The sequence below is a fragment of the Pan paniscus genome, chromosome 9, assembly GCF_029289425.2.
Source record: "Pan paniscus chromosome 9, NHGRI_mPanPan1-v2.0_pri, whole genome shotgun sequence".
Lineage (NCBI taxonomy): Eukaryota > Metazoa > Chordata > Mammalia > Primates > Hominidae > Pan > Pan paniscus.
Window position 1 is genome coordinate 4,718,652 of NC_073258.2, and position 12,452 is coordinate 4,731,103.

The 12,452-nt window shown below is 61.7% G+C and overlaps 2 protein-coding genes and 1 long non-coding RNA gene across 10 annotated transcripts in view; 1 reads left to right on the forward strand and 2 right to left on the reverse strand.

Moving 5' to 3' along the window:
- On the reverse strand, positions 1-9,851 carry C9H11orf21 (chromosome 9 C11orf21 homolog). 8 transcript variants are annotated; one of them, XM_008969088.6, is made up of 5 exons: positions 6,670-6,889; positions 5,598-5,682; positions 5,434-5,527; positions 3,806-4,079; positions 1-2,291 (listed from the first exon to the last, which is right to left on the reverse strand). In XM_008969088.6, exons 1-4 carry the CDS (start codon positions 6,773-6,775, stop codon positions 3,834-3,836), a joined length of 531 nt encoding a protein of 176 aa, XP_008967336.1. In that variant the 5' UTR covers positions 6,776-6,889; the 3' UTR covers positions 1-2,291; positions 3,806-3,833. The 8 variants fall into 8 exon arrangements, 2 of the variants coding, with proteins under 2 accessions (XP_008967336.1, XP_063464119.1); XR_010113315.1 differs by lacking the exons at positions 5,434-5,527; positions 5,598-5,682; positions 6,670-6,889 and adding exons at positions 7,798-7,976; positions 9,732-9,851 and having other exon boundaries at positions 1-2,286; XR_010113312.1 differs by lacking the exons at positions 5,434-5,527; positions 5,598-5,682; positions 6,670-6,889 and adding exons at positions 7,798-7,976; positions 9,732-9,851.
- Positions 7,064-12,452, forward strand: part of TSPAN32 (tetraspanin 32) — a 16,301-nt gene continuing 10,912 nt past the window's right edge. Inside the window, exons 1-3 of the mRNA XM_003816059.4 lie at positions 7,064-7,129; positions 7,760-7,874; positions 9,028-9,125. Of these exons, the coding sequence (XP_003816107.3) occupies positions 7,064-7,129; positions 7,760-7,874; positions 9,028-9,125 (279 nt within the window). The remainder of the gene's footprint in view (positions 7,130-7,759; positions 7,875-9,027; positions 9,126-12,452) is intronic.
- LOC134731181 (uncharacterized) overlaps positions 11,633-12,452 on the reverse strand; it is a 1,983-nt gene continuing 1,163 nt past the window's right edge. The window contains exon 2 of the long non-coding RNA XR_010113318.1: positions 11,633-11,784. This is a non-coding gene — a long non-coding RNA (uncharacterized LOC134731181). The remainder of the gene's footprint in view (positions 11,785-12,452) is intronic.

Genomic DNA, 12,452 nt, shown 5'->3' on the forward strand with positions numbered 1-12,452 from the left:
TTTTAGGGCAGTAAAATAATTCTGTGTGACACTGTAATAGTGGAGATAATGCCATTACACATTTGCCCGAACTCACAGCATGTACAACAAGAAGAATGAACCCTCATGTAACCTGATCAATGACTAGGTCAATATTGGTTCATCAATTGCAAAGATGTATCACACTAATTCAAGATATGAATAATAAGGGAAACTGTGTGTAGGGAGAGATGCTATATGAGGACTCTCAAATATGCTCAATTTCTCTGTAAACATGAAACTGCTCTAAAAAATAAAATCTATATTAAAAATTAAAGCTTTCACCAGATCAATGGCTGTAGACCAGGTGTCCGGGGATGCTTTGATTTGCCCCAGTGATCAGTAGTCATATCTGGAACAGCAGTTGCAATTGGAGTCCTGGTTAAGTTTACCAGAATTCACTGTCCTTCTTTCTCCGGGACCCCCCTGTCTTCCACACAAGCCAATTAGACGAGTGGAACGAGGCTGCAGCGGGGGTCACCACCCTGCATCTTCCAAGTCCTCGATGGCGGCACTGACCTTTGCGGTCCCTCCAGGGCTGCAGGTTGCTTTTGACTGACAAGTTTCCTAGGCAGAGTTCACCCCAATGGCTTCCACTTGGCCTTTCCCACCATAGTAGCCCCCACCCTCAGGTCAGGGAACAAATGTGGGGGCTCTGCTGGCTGCCACATACGTCTGTTTACTCACCCATCTGAGGCTAGGGAAGTGACCTCTGCACCCACCGAGGGTTGGACCTGAGCTAGAACTCCGTGAGCCCACTGACCTCCATACGCCCCTCCTCTATTAGATCCGATGGGTGTTTGTGTCCCCAGGAGTGGGTGTCAGGTTAGAGTTAGTGTCCAGTAATCCCCCTGAGTCTGATGATCCCCCTTTCCACTAGCCACCCCAGCAAATGGCTGCAGGTCCCTGAGGGGAGACTGGGGGAAAGAAGAATAATGTAAATTTGTAGGAGTATGGCAAGGTCCTTCCTCAGGGGCACCCAGTCCTCCTTCACTCAGGCACCAGGCAAGGGAGGCCACCCATTGCTCCAGCTCCCGTGGCACCGTGAGCCACCGGCCAAGGCCACAGGGCTCCATGGGCTGGACTGTTCCAATCACTGCCGGTGCCAGTTGCCATCTCAGCCACAGGCCCGGGGCCTCGTGGCCACCCCCGCTGGGCTGTGCCCTGCCTCCTTAAAGACTGTGAGCGAGCTCCCAACTGGGACACCCCTGACCAGCTCACTCTTCTTTTGTCTGCCCTGGCCCTGATGCTGGTGTTTGAGATATCAGAACTCACCTCAAACCACCCTAAGCAGAGATCACTCCGGCTGACGCAGGGGTGCGGCCCACATGTGAGGGACCCTCGGGCTGGGCAGCATTGGCTGAGCCCCCACCGCACCTTCCCTCCCACCCTGGGGTCCTCAGCCTCCGCCCAAGGCAGGGGGGACACTGCTGGCAACTGGTCACCCAGAGAGCATGGGCTGCAGGGATGGCCCTGAGTAGGACACACAGCTCCCAAGACCCATCAGTGGGGACACAGGGGGCCCTGCAGCCAGGGTGTCAGTGTGGGGACAGCCCAGCAGACCCCAAGCCACCCACTGAGGTTGCTTCTCAGGGGAGCACCACTGGTGGGCTGTCAGCTCCTGCCTGGGCCCCGGCCTCTTGCCCCTGTCCCACCTCCCACCTGCACAGCCTCCAGCATTGCCCAAATTCACTGCCTTCACTCCCAAGTCCACAGAGGTGTCTCATCCAGGTGGGTGAACACTCATGTGTTGGGAGGCTGGTGAAGCCTGGCATTGGGGGGCACCACCCATCTCCCTTCTTTGTCTCACTGCCTTGAAACACCCCACATCTATCACCTCTGCCCCCGAGGCTCCCCAGGTTCACCCCATGCCAGCCTCAGCCCAACAAGGCCTGTGCTTCTGACCAGCACCGCTGGGGTTCTCAGGGCATCTACCCTTTCCGCTGTAGCCCACTGTCTCTAAACATATTTCACACGTTGCTGGGGGCAGTGTATGTGACTCACTGCTTCCCAGAGCCAGCCCAGAGCTGTTTAGTAGACATGAGGTGAGTGAATGAATGAGTGAATGAATGAGTGCTGGGAGCTCTCTCAGTTAGCTCCAATCTGCCATAAGGAAGCACTGCAGGCTGGGCATGTAAACAGCAGGTGCTTATTTCTTGCAGTTCTGGAGGCTGGAAGTCCAATATCAAGGTGCTGCTGATTCCAGTCTTGGTGAGGGCTCTCTTCCTGGCTTACAGATGGCTGCCTTCTCTCTGTGTCTTCATACAGCTGTCCTTCAGTGCATGTAAGGAGAGAGAGAGAGAGAGAGAAGAGGGAGCTCCTAAATGTCTCTTGGTATAAGGGCACTAATCCTATGGGACCAGAGACCTTCATGTCCTCATCTGTCCCTAATTACCTCCCAGGGATCCACTTCCTAACACTATCTCATTGGGGGGCAGGGCTTCAACCTATGAATTTTGCAGGAACACGATTCTGTCCATAGCGAACGCTGACACTGAACCCGCCTCCTAAAGCCTTCTCTCACCATATTCCTCATGCTGCTCAAAGATCCTCTGCAACCTTGCGCCCCTCCCAAGGGTCCCTGCACCTGTCCCAGAGAGAGGGCAGCCTGGCAACGGGCCTGGGCCCTGACCCTTGAGCATCGGGGTCTGGCCTGAATGGGGATGGGCGTTCACTTCTAGGTCCCTGAGAGAGGCAACACTGCACCTTTAAAGGTGTCAGGAGCTCACTGCCCCAGCTGGTCATGAAACAGTCTCTTCATCAAGGGCTAAATAAAGCACGCTGACCACCAGGAATGGGGCAGGAAGCTTCTGCCTTGCAGCCTGCCTTGTCTGCACAGGGAGTGTGGGGACCATTAGGGGGAGGGTCCGATGTGCATTTTTCTGCCAGCGGGACCTTCCCCTGCCCCCAGTCCTGCCCAGGCCCAGGGGGTTACTCTGAAGGCATCTGGCTCTTACCCCAGGCATCTCCTGCCTCTGCCCCACTCCTCCACCCCCACGGGGTGCCGAGTCTCAGCCCAGGCTAGGGTGGCCCAGGCAGGACAGCAGGCTTGGTGGTGCCCAGCCCCACATACTAGTGGGTGGCACAGCGTGGATGTGGATAGAGACGCCTCCCCTACAGTCTGTCCCTGGTATCTGTGACGCAGGTGTGGGGTCCCTTTAGACTCCCCTGGGAGACAGCTGTGTCTATGAAGGGGCAGCCATCCCTGGGTCCCCTCTGCCCTCACTGAGGGCAGAGCCTAGGCTCCTGGGGGGTGGGAAGCAGGGTGCCCCTCAGTGCCCACTGAAGTTCGCCAGTGGAGGCAGCAGCCCATGGCACTGAGAGGGAAGGCCCGGGCAGCCATGCCCCAGAACCTCCCTTGGTTGGGAGCAGAGCAGTGCCCAGAGCCCAGAACCCAGTTTGAGTATGGTCTTGGCTCTCAAGGGACAGGCCAGGGTGCCTCCAGGGGAAGGGGGCTGCCCAGGCAGTAGGGGTTCAGAGGTCCCCTGGGGCCCACCCAGCTGACCCAGGCATAGGGTAATCCAGAAGGGGAGCTGCCCTCCTCCTCCCTGAGCTCAGGAGAGGCTGCAAAGGCAGCCCCTGGGATGTGGATTTCAGAATCAGGGCAAAGGACAGAGAGGAGCCAGATTCAGGTGCCCGCGTGGTCCCCACAGGTCTCTTCAAGCTCCAGGCCCCACTCGCTGTGACGCAGGTGGGAAGCTCTTGAGTGCCTCCCCGGTGGGAGGGGCCGCGCTCACAGACAGCACAGGGGCCCCCAGGCTCCAGGCCTCAGAGCCCGGCTGCTCACCTCTGATGGACAGAAAAGGGTCCCTGTCTCAGGAAGGTAGAGGCTGCCACCTCCTGGCCCGAGGACACAGCTTCCCAGAGGAGGGGCCTGCTTCCAAGTCCCATCCCAGCCAGATAGCCAGGGGCGACTGCCCAGGTAAACTGAGACAGCAGCAGCAGGCGAGCCAGTGCAGAGCTGGGTGATCCACAGGTTCATGAGCGGTGGCAGGTGGAACAAGGGCGCCATGGGCGGAGGGTTGGGCAGCTGCAGGTGGCATCGTTGAGCCAGGGGCCTCCTGGTGGGTAAGGACATTGTAGAGTGAGCGGGCGCACCTGGGACCCAGGAATTCACAGGAAGGAGAGAGGAAAAAGGAAGTCCCTGGCGGGTAAACACATATGCATGCACACGCGTCCACGCCTGCACACGCATCCACGCCTGCACATGCATCCACCCCCAATCTCTTCCCTGGAAATAAAGCCAGGGGCCCTTAGGCCGGCTTGCAGTGGGGCCCAGCCCTTAGGACAGGCTCCTTGGTGGGGTAGGGCTGGGGGCAGCTGTCCTCCTGGGCCAGCTCCTTGGGGCTGAACCCGCTGCTCTAGGGGTCTTCCAGGCTCCCAGCGGCCGGCACCACCTCTAGAGCAGGTGGGCAGGGGTGTGTGAGGGTGGGCAGGGGCGTGTGGGGTGGACAGGGGCGTGTGGGGTGGACAGGGGTGTGTGAGGGTGGGCAGGGGCGTGTGGGGTGGACAGGGGTATGTGAGGGTGGGCAGGGGCGTGTGGGGTGGACAGGGGCGTGTGGGGTGGGCAGGGGTGTGTGAGGGTGGGCAGGGGTGTGTGGGGTGGACAGGGGTGTGTGAGAGTGGGCAGGGGTGTGTGAGGGTGGGCAGGGGAGTGTGGGGTGGGCAGGGGTGTGTGGGGTGGGCAGGGGTGTGTGGGGGTGGGCAGGGGTGTGTGGGGTGGACAGGGCTGTGTGAGGGTGGGCAGGGATGTGCGGGGTGGGCAGGGATGTGCGGGGTGGGCAGGGGTGTGCGGGGTGGGCAGGGGTGTGCGGGGTGGGCAGGGGTGTGTGGGGTGGGCAGGAGGGTGTGGGGTGGGCAGGGGCGTGTGGGGTGGACAGGGGCGTGTGGGGTGGACAGGGGTGTGTGAGGGTGGGCAGGGGTGTGTGAGGGTGGGCAGGGGCGTGTGGGGTGGACGGGTATGTGAGGGTGGGCAGGGGCGTGTGGGGTGGACAGGGGCGTGTGGGGTGGGCAGGGGTGTGTGAGGGTGGGCAGGGGTGTGTGGGGTGGACAGGGGTGTGTGAGAGTGGGCAGGGGTGTGTGGGGTGGGCAGGGGTGTGTGGGGTGGGCAGGGGTGTGTGAGGGTGGGCAGGGGAGTGTGGGGTGGGCAGGGCTGTGTGAGGGTGGGCAGGGATGTGCGGGGTGGGCAGGGGTGTGCGGGGTGGGCAGGGGTGTGCGGGGTGGGCAGGGGTGTGTGGGGTGGGCAGGAGGGTGTGGGGTGGGCAGTAGCCTGCACAGTGGCTTCCCCTCAACAAGCCACTTCCTCTTGCAGAGGGGATGTTGGGGTGGGAGGGTGTGGCTCAGCAAAGGGCGTGGGGGTTCCACCGGCTCCCTGCCCCTGCTGGTGGGGCACAGTGAGGGAGACTGTGGTCAGACCTGGTCTCTGGAGGGCCAGCCGGGGGTTCCCGTCCACCTGTCAGGGGGTTCGACGCCACTTTGAGATGACAAGTGAGGCCACCTGGGCACAGCGCTGGTGTGAGAAGATGCCCATCAGGACAGGTCAAGAACCCAGGCCCGCCCTGCTCTGAAATTCTTCAGACCTGATGCAGAGGTGTCCCAGAAGCGGGTGGTGCTCCAGGCCCGCCTCACCAGCTCCAGGGAGGTCAAGGTTGGAGAGAGACAATTCTAGGGGTGAACCAGACATAGCCAAGAGCAGCTCATCTTCCCTGGAAAGGGCGGGCTGGCCACTTGCACAGCCCGGGGGCCTCCTGCCCCTAGACCTGGTACCTTCACTCTTGTTGCCACCCCTACATTCATACCTGCGCCCCAGTCTGAGCCACACCTAGGCCCCCAGCTGAAGTGACACTGTGGGTGCCAGGCATCTGAGGTCTCCACAAGCCCCCACAGACTCAGGGTGGGAATTCCTGGGGGCCAGAGCTGCAGAGGGTGCTGCCTGGGGGTGCTGGGCTGGACGGGGGTCCTGGTTGTCCCTCCTGGTTCTCCTGGTTCTCCCTCCGCAGAGGGAGGGAGGCGGTGGCCTCAGCAGTTCCTCCAGCAGCATTCCTGAGCGGGCGGCAGCTGGGCCCTCTTCCCACAGCCACGCTGGGGTTGCCATGCCTGCAGGTCTTGGGGCCCCCTCCCCCTCGACGAGGTCCTGACCAAATGTAGGAGGAGCAATTCCAGCACCGAGGGGCGAGCAGAGCCGCCTGTTAGCGCTCCTGGGAGGGCCTGGAGTGGTCCCTGAATGGGGGATTCACCTGGAACATTTTCACCCTCTTCAGGCCCACCCTGCCCCAGAGGCCCACGGAAACCCTGCCTGTACAGGGGCCGCAGCGCTGCCCCCACCCACACGTAATTACACGGCTCGGTGTAATTGCAAATTCGAGGTTTACAAAGCCTCCCCCTGGAGGCCCCACGTGAGTGTGAGCGAGGCCCCAGCCTACCCCTGTGGCCCCAAGAAGGCTCTGTAACAAAATATCCACGAGTGCCGCCCACGAAGGCATTAAAACCAATGACCTTCTCAAAACTTAAGCTGTCACAGGGCATTTCAAAGGGTGTTTCCTAAGAACGCCTCAATAATGATGTTCCAAGGAGACCCCATCCAAATTCCTCCAAGGATTATGCCCCCAAGGCCCAGTCCACACTTGCTCACTCCCAGGACGGGGAGCTCACCTCCTCCTCCCCGGGCGCCGTCTCCTCCGCATCCCACACCTGGCCCTGCCCATGACTTTCCCCCTCTCAGCGCCGTCCTCAGTGGCCACACCAAGAACGAAGCCATGTCTTCCTGGGAAGGGCCTCAGATGTCAGCAAATGCCCTGGTGTCTTGGGCTGGGCTGGGGGCACCAGGGTGAGGTGGTGGGGGGAGCCAACCTCACTGCCCCTCCCCTTCCTGCCTGCCCTTCTTCCGGGGCACCCAGCAGCTCGGTCCTAGGGCGATGTTGACAGACAGACAGAGGGGCGGATGCAGCCTACCTCCTGGGCAGTGAGCTGCGGTCTGAGGCCCCTGCCCAGCTGGAAACCACAGGGAGGGGAAGGGAGGGGAGGAGAGGAGAGGAGAGGAACCGTCATGGGGCCTTGGAGTCGAGTCAGGGTTGCCAAATGCCAGATGCTGGTCACCTGCTTCTTTATCTTGGTAACAGGCAGGTCGGGCAGGAGTGGGTGGTGGGTGGGGGTGAGCAGGGGTGAGGGGTGGCAGGGCCTCAGCACAGGGATTACCCCTCCCCTGACACACACACCAGCCCTACTGTCCCTGTCCTGCCCTTGCAGACAGGTGTCTGGGGCTCCTGGCGACAGACAGCCGCAGGCAGTGACCACCATGAGCAACCCCGTCTCTCCTCCTGAGGGGCAGCACAGAGCCTGGAGGAGGCCTGAGTGGGGCTGAGGCCTGGGGCGAGCTGGGGTGGAGGGGCACTGGCTGCCGGGCTCCAGGGATCTTCTCCCCTTCCTGCCCCGGAGGGTGCTGGCACACTGGTGGGGCTCACTCCCACTCCGTAGACACAATGATCAGAGGTCCTGGGTGTCTGGGGAAGCTGGGCTGTGTGTGTATGCGTCTACCATGTGGGGGTGCCTGTGAGTGTGCTGGGGCATCTGCAGTGAAGGCCTCCTGAGACCACTCCACAGAAACACCGGGAATCCCTGCAGCTGAGCCTGTCTCTCACGGGACCAGGAAGCTGGAGACAGCCCCAACCCTGCCCGCTGGGGCCGAGCTCCCTGCTCCTGCAGCAGTCCCGTGCCCCACACTCTGAGTCTGCCCTATCCACAGCTGCTGGGCCTCTCTGTGGCCACCATGGTGACTCTTACCTACTTCGGGGCCCACTTTGCTGTCATCCGCCGAGCATCCCTGGAGAAGAACCCGTACCAGGCTGTGCACCAATGGGGTAAGTGAAGTCCAGGCCTGGCTTCATCAGGAGGGGCCTCAGGTGCAAGGGTGGCTGGTAGGAGCCCAGCTGGATGTCTCACAGCCAGAATGGTGCCAGGCCCTGGGCAGGAACCAGAGGTGGTCAGGGGCAGGGAGGGGCTGCCCTGGAGTCCTAGCTCCCCTGGGCAGGGCCTCGGGTCTGGGTGACAGCCAGTGTTCCTGCCTGGTTCTCGTGCCCCACAGGAGCATGGGCACAGTGTGGGTATATGTCGGGCAGGGTCAGGACCTGGCTCTGTGTGGTCAGGACCTGGCTCTGTGCAGTCAGGGCTCAGTCCCAGGCAGGTGCCACCTGGGACTGGCCTGGGGCCGGGCGCAGCAGGTCCATGAGGGCTCCACATGGCTGATGTTCCACTCAGGACCTGGGACGTGGGTGGGGAGGGGGTGGGGGCTGCTCTAGCCAGACGCCTCCCTGCAGGGACTCAGCAGCGACTTATCCAACATCCAGAGAGCGGGAGCGAGGGCCAGAGCCTGCTGGGGCCACTCAGGGGTAAGGCTGAGGAAGGCCCCTTTAATGAGGGGATGCCGGAGCCAGCCCTGCAGGGGACTCTCAGGCAGGAGCTCAGGGGGCCCAGGAAGGCTGCAGCCCGGTGGGCAGATGTGGGGAAACTGAGGCCCAGGAGGTCAGGGCTGCTGCCTTAGAACCCAGTGCTTTTCCCCAAGTCCTAGGACCAGGGCCTCCCTGGAGGAGGATGCCTGGGGCCCAGGTCCAGGTCCGGACTGATAAGATTATAGCTCCAGTCCGGCCAGTTGTCACTAGGACATGGCAGGAGGATGCCTGGGGCCCAGGTCCAGGTCCAGACTGATAAGATTACAGCTCCAGTCCGGCCACTTGTCACTAGGGCATGGCAGGGAGCATGTGGCTTCCAAGATAGCCCCACAGGCAGGGAGGGCAGGGAGGAAAAGAGGGAAGGAGGGGCAGTCCCCCAGGCTGAACGAGTCCCACCTCCCTCCTCCTTCCCTCAGGGCCATCTGATGGAGAGACAGGCCCATTCAGAGCCCCCCAGGAGTCCCTCACGGCCCCTGACTCCCAAGTTAGATTTCACACCCAGGCTGTGTGCACTCAGGACCTGTCCTGGGCACCCCTAACCCTCCTCTTCTCTCATCCCAAACAGCCTTCTCTGCGGGGTTGAGCCTGGTGGGCCTCCTGACTCTGGGAGCCGTGCTGAGCGCTGTAGCCACCGTGAAGGAGGCCCAGGGCCTCATGGCGGGGGTGAGTTCATTGTGTTCCCAGATGCCCAGGCCCCCAGAAAAGAATCAGAAAGGAGTGAAGAGCTGGCAGGGCTGTGCGCCACCCCCACACCTGAGTGACCAGGCAGAACCAGAGGCCCCAGGGATGCTGGCCAGCCGAGACCCCCGCGTCACCCCCACACCTGAGTGACCAGGCAGAAACAGAAGCCCCAGGGATGCTGGCCAGCCGAGACCCCCACGTCAACCCCACACCTGAGTATCTAGGCAGAAACAGAAGCCCCAGGGATGCTGGCGAGCCGAGACCCCCGCGTCACCCCCACACCTGAGTGACCAGGCAGAAACAGAAGCCCCAGGGATGCTGGCCAGCCGAGACCTCCGCGTCACCCCCACACCTGAGTGACCAGGCAGAAACAGAAGCCCCAGGGATGCTGGCCAGCCGAGACCTCCGCGTCACCCCCACACCTGAGTGACCAGGCAGAAACAGAAGCCCCAGGGATGCTGGCCAACCGAGACCCCCACGTCAACCCCACACCTGAGTATCTAGGCAGAAACAGAGGCTCCAGGGATGCTAGCCAGCCGAGACCCCCCACCTGGGTAGCCAAGGCCCCTCCACCAGGCCCTACCTCACCCTGTCATCTACACGCCCAACAAGGGTTCCTTTAGGAGCTCTGAAAGAGAGAGACGGCCCTCCTGACCCTGGGAGCTGTTTCCAAAGTCCCTGGGAGGGTCTGGTTCTATTGCCCAGCAAGCTCTGGGAGGGCACTAGGAGCATCCCATTTCCTGTTCGGAGGAGGCTGGGCCAGGCACAGGAAACGCCCCTTGAGCTCTCCAGCCTGGGTTCTCCCAAGCTGCACACTCTCCTTCCCAGCTGCTGGAGGTGTCTCCCCAGCCCCGAGGTCCCATAGGCCCCTCCACCCCACCCCATAGCAGTGGCCTCTTGTCACCCTCATTCCTACTCCTCCCCATGGGCTTCTGTCTTGGTCCCTGCCAGCCCTCGATGGTCATCGCAGACCCCACCTGGCGGCAGCCTCCCCACACCTGTCCTGCCCCTGCTAGGCCCACAGCCCGCCTCTCCCACCCCAGCTGGGGCAGCTCCTCCCTGGCACCCCGGGCTCCCACCTGTCCCTCTAGCCTCCCGTCTCCCCTTTCCAGCCATGAGGAGCTTGTGCTGGGGGCTTTGCTTCTCTGTTTAGCCTGTGAAGCTGGACCACTCTGGGGGTCCCTGAGGGCAGAGCCTCCTGGGTCCCCAGGGCTGGCAGGGTTTTCAGCTCAGCCTTCAAGTTCAGCAAATGCTTGTTTAATGACCCTGGTTTATAAATGTCTCCAAGAATAGGAATAGAGTCACCTCCTGGAGCTGCTGCCGGGCCAACCAGCCCTGGGTGGGCCCATGGGGGGCAGAGGAGGACCCAGCAGCTCCAGCACTAGCCAGGATTCCTGCTCTGGGGCACACGAGCATGGGCAGGGACAACCCCGGCCTGTGCTATCTGGCTTCAGGGCCAGGTGGGAGGCCCCAGTGGGGAGATGACAAGGCAGGTAGTCTGCCCGCCCCCCCAGAGGGTGTGTGGCCTGCAAAGGGACACCTGGATGGAAGAAAAGGCTGGCAACAGGGCCAGGCCAAGGGGTCCAGGTGAGAGCTGGAGGCCCAGAAAGAACCAGCGCTGGGGCTGCAGTACCATCCACCAGGGGGTGCCGTGGTGCTGGGCTTGAGGCCACATATGCAGAAGCCAGCCGCTGGGCCACGGGGCTCCTGTCCCAGTCACTAGCCTTTCCCACCCCACCTTGCCCCCGTGCACAAACCAGTCTAGCACCCTCATCTGTGGCCAAGGCGGTCAGGGAGCACCTGGGCTCGGGTTCTGTGTCCCCAGCCAGCCCCAAGGCCAGGGTGACTTGACATGTGGGTCAGGCCTATAGAGCAGCCTGGGAGGCCCCCAGCTGGATGCCTGCACTGGGCTGGGGTCCTGAGGACACTCCAGTCCCAGCTGGGTGGGCTCCAGCACAGCTCCCAAGCCCCACTGCACTTAGACCCAGCCTGGATGGTGAGCTCAGCATGGCCACAGCAGGGAGCTGGGAGACCCCAGTCAAGAGACCTGCCCCGTTGAGCTGCATGCATGTGTGTGCATGAAGGTGAACCTATGTGTATGCGTGTGCAAATATACATGTGTGTGTGAATGTGCATGAGTGTGTGTGTGCGTGTGCAGGTGCCCTGTGTGTGTGTGTGTGTAAGTATCTGTTACCGGTCTTCACCTGCCCCTGTTGCCATACGGATGTGGTGTCTGCGTGTTGCATCTAGCACATCTGTATGTGTGTCTGCACGCATGAGCACAAGTGAAGGGGCTACGGAAGGGGAGCAGGGAGTGGAAAGATTTTTTCCAATGGGCTGGGCGCCTGGATGCTCCCCACAAAGCCCCTTCCTGCCTGCCCCCACCCCTCTGGCCTCTCCCCTAGCTGGCCTCTCGCACAGGAAATGAAAGAGCTTGCTGGGCTGAGAGAGCAGAACTGGCAGCGCTGCCCAAGGAAGCACATTCAATTCGCTTATGTATCTATTTATTTATTTCCATTTAGAATGAGGAGAAAGAAAATGGCCAGGGCAGACCTGACCACCCAGCAGCCTCTGATGGTGAAGGCCCTGGGGAGGTCTGGGTGGGCCCATCCACCGCCCAAGATCCTCTCTGCGCGGGAGGCTGGTGGTGGGGAGAGAGAGAGAGAGAAAGAGAGAGAGAGGCCATGGATGCTCTTTCTCCTGAGGAATGAAATGGTTTCTGGAAAATGCTGGTCTCCTGAGCTGGCTCAGGGCCTCAAGCCTGGGAGGCAGCATTGAGTGATAGCTTCCAGATGGGGATGGTGGCCCTCAGCCAGCAAGGAGGAGGAGGAGGAGGACGAAGAAGGAGGAGGGCAGAGGAGAAGGAGGGAGAAAGAGGGAGAGGGAAGAGGAGGAAAAGGAGGGAAAAGGGGGGAGAAGGGAGAGGGAGAGGGGGAGGGAGAGGGAGGGGGAGGGGGGAGAAGAAGGAGGGAGGGGGAGAAGGGAAGAGGAGGGAGAAGGAGGGAGGACAAGGGAGGAGGAGATGGAGGAGGGGGAAGGAGGAGAAGGAGGAGGGGGAAGGAGGAGGAAAGAGAAAAGAGGAAAGAAGGTGAGGAGAAGAAAGAGGGGGAGGGTGGAGGGAGGAGGAGGAAGAGGAGGAAGGAGGAGGAGAGAGAAGAGAGGAGGAGGAGGCAGCTCCCAGGCCATCCCCCATCAGGCCTTGCAGCCTCCAGGGCAGGCAGGAGGGCCATGGGGAGCCGCCAGTGCCCTGTCCCTGCAGGGCTGGAGGCCCCATGCTCGTGCCTGTGCTTGGGGGCCAGCAGGGCTCTC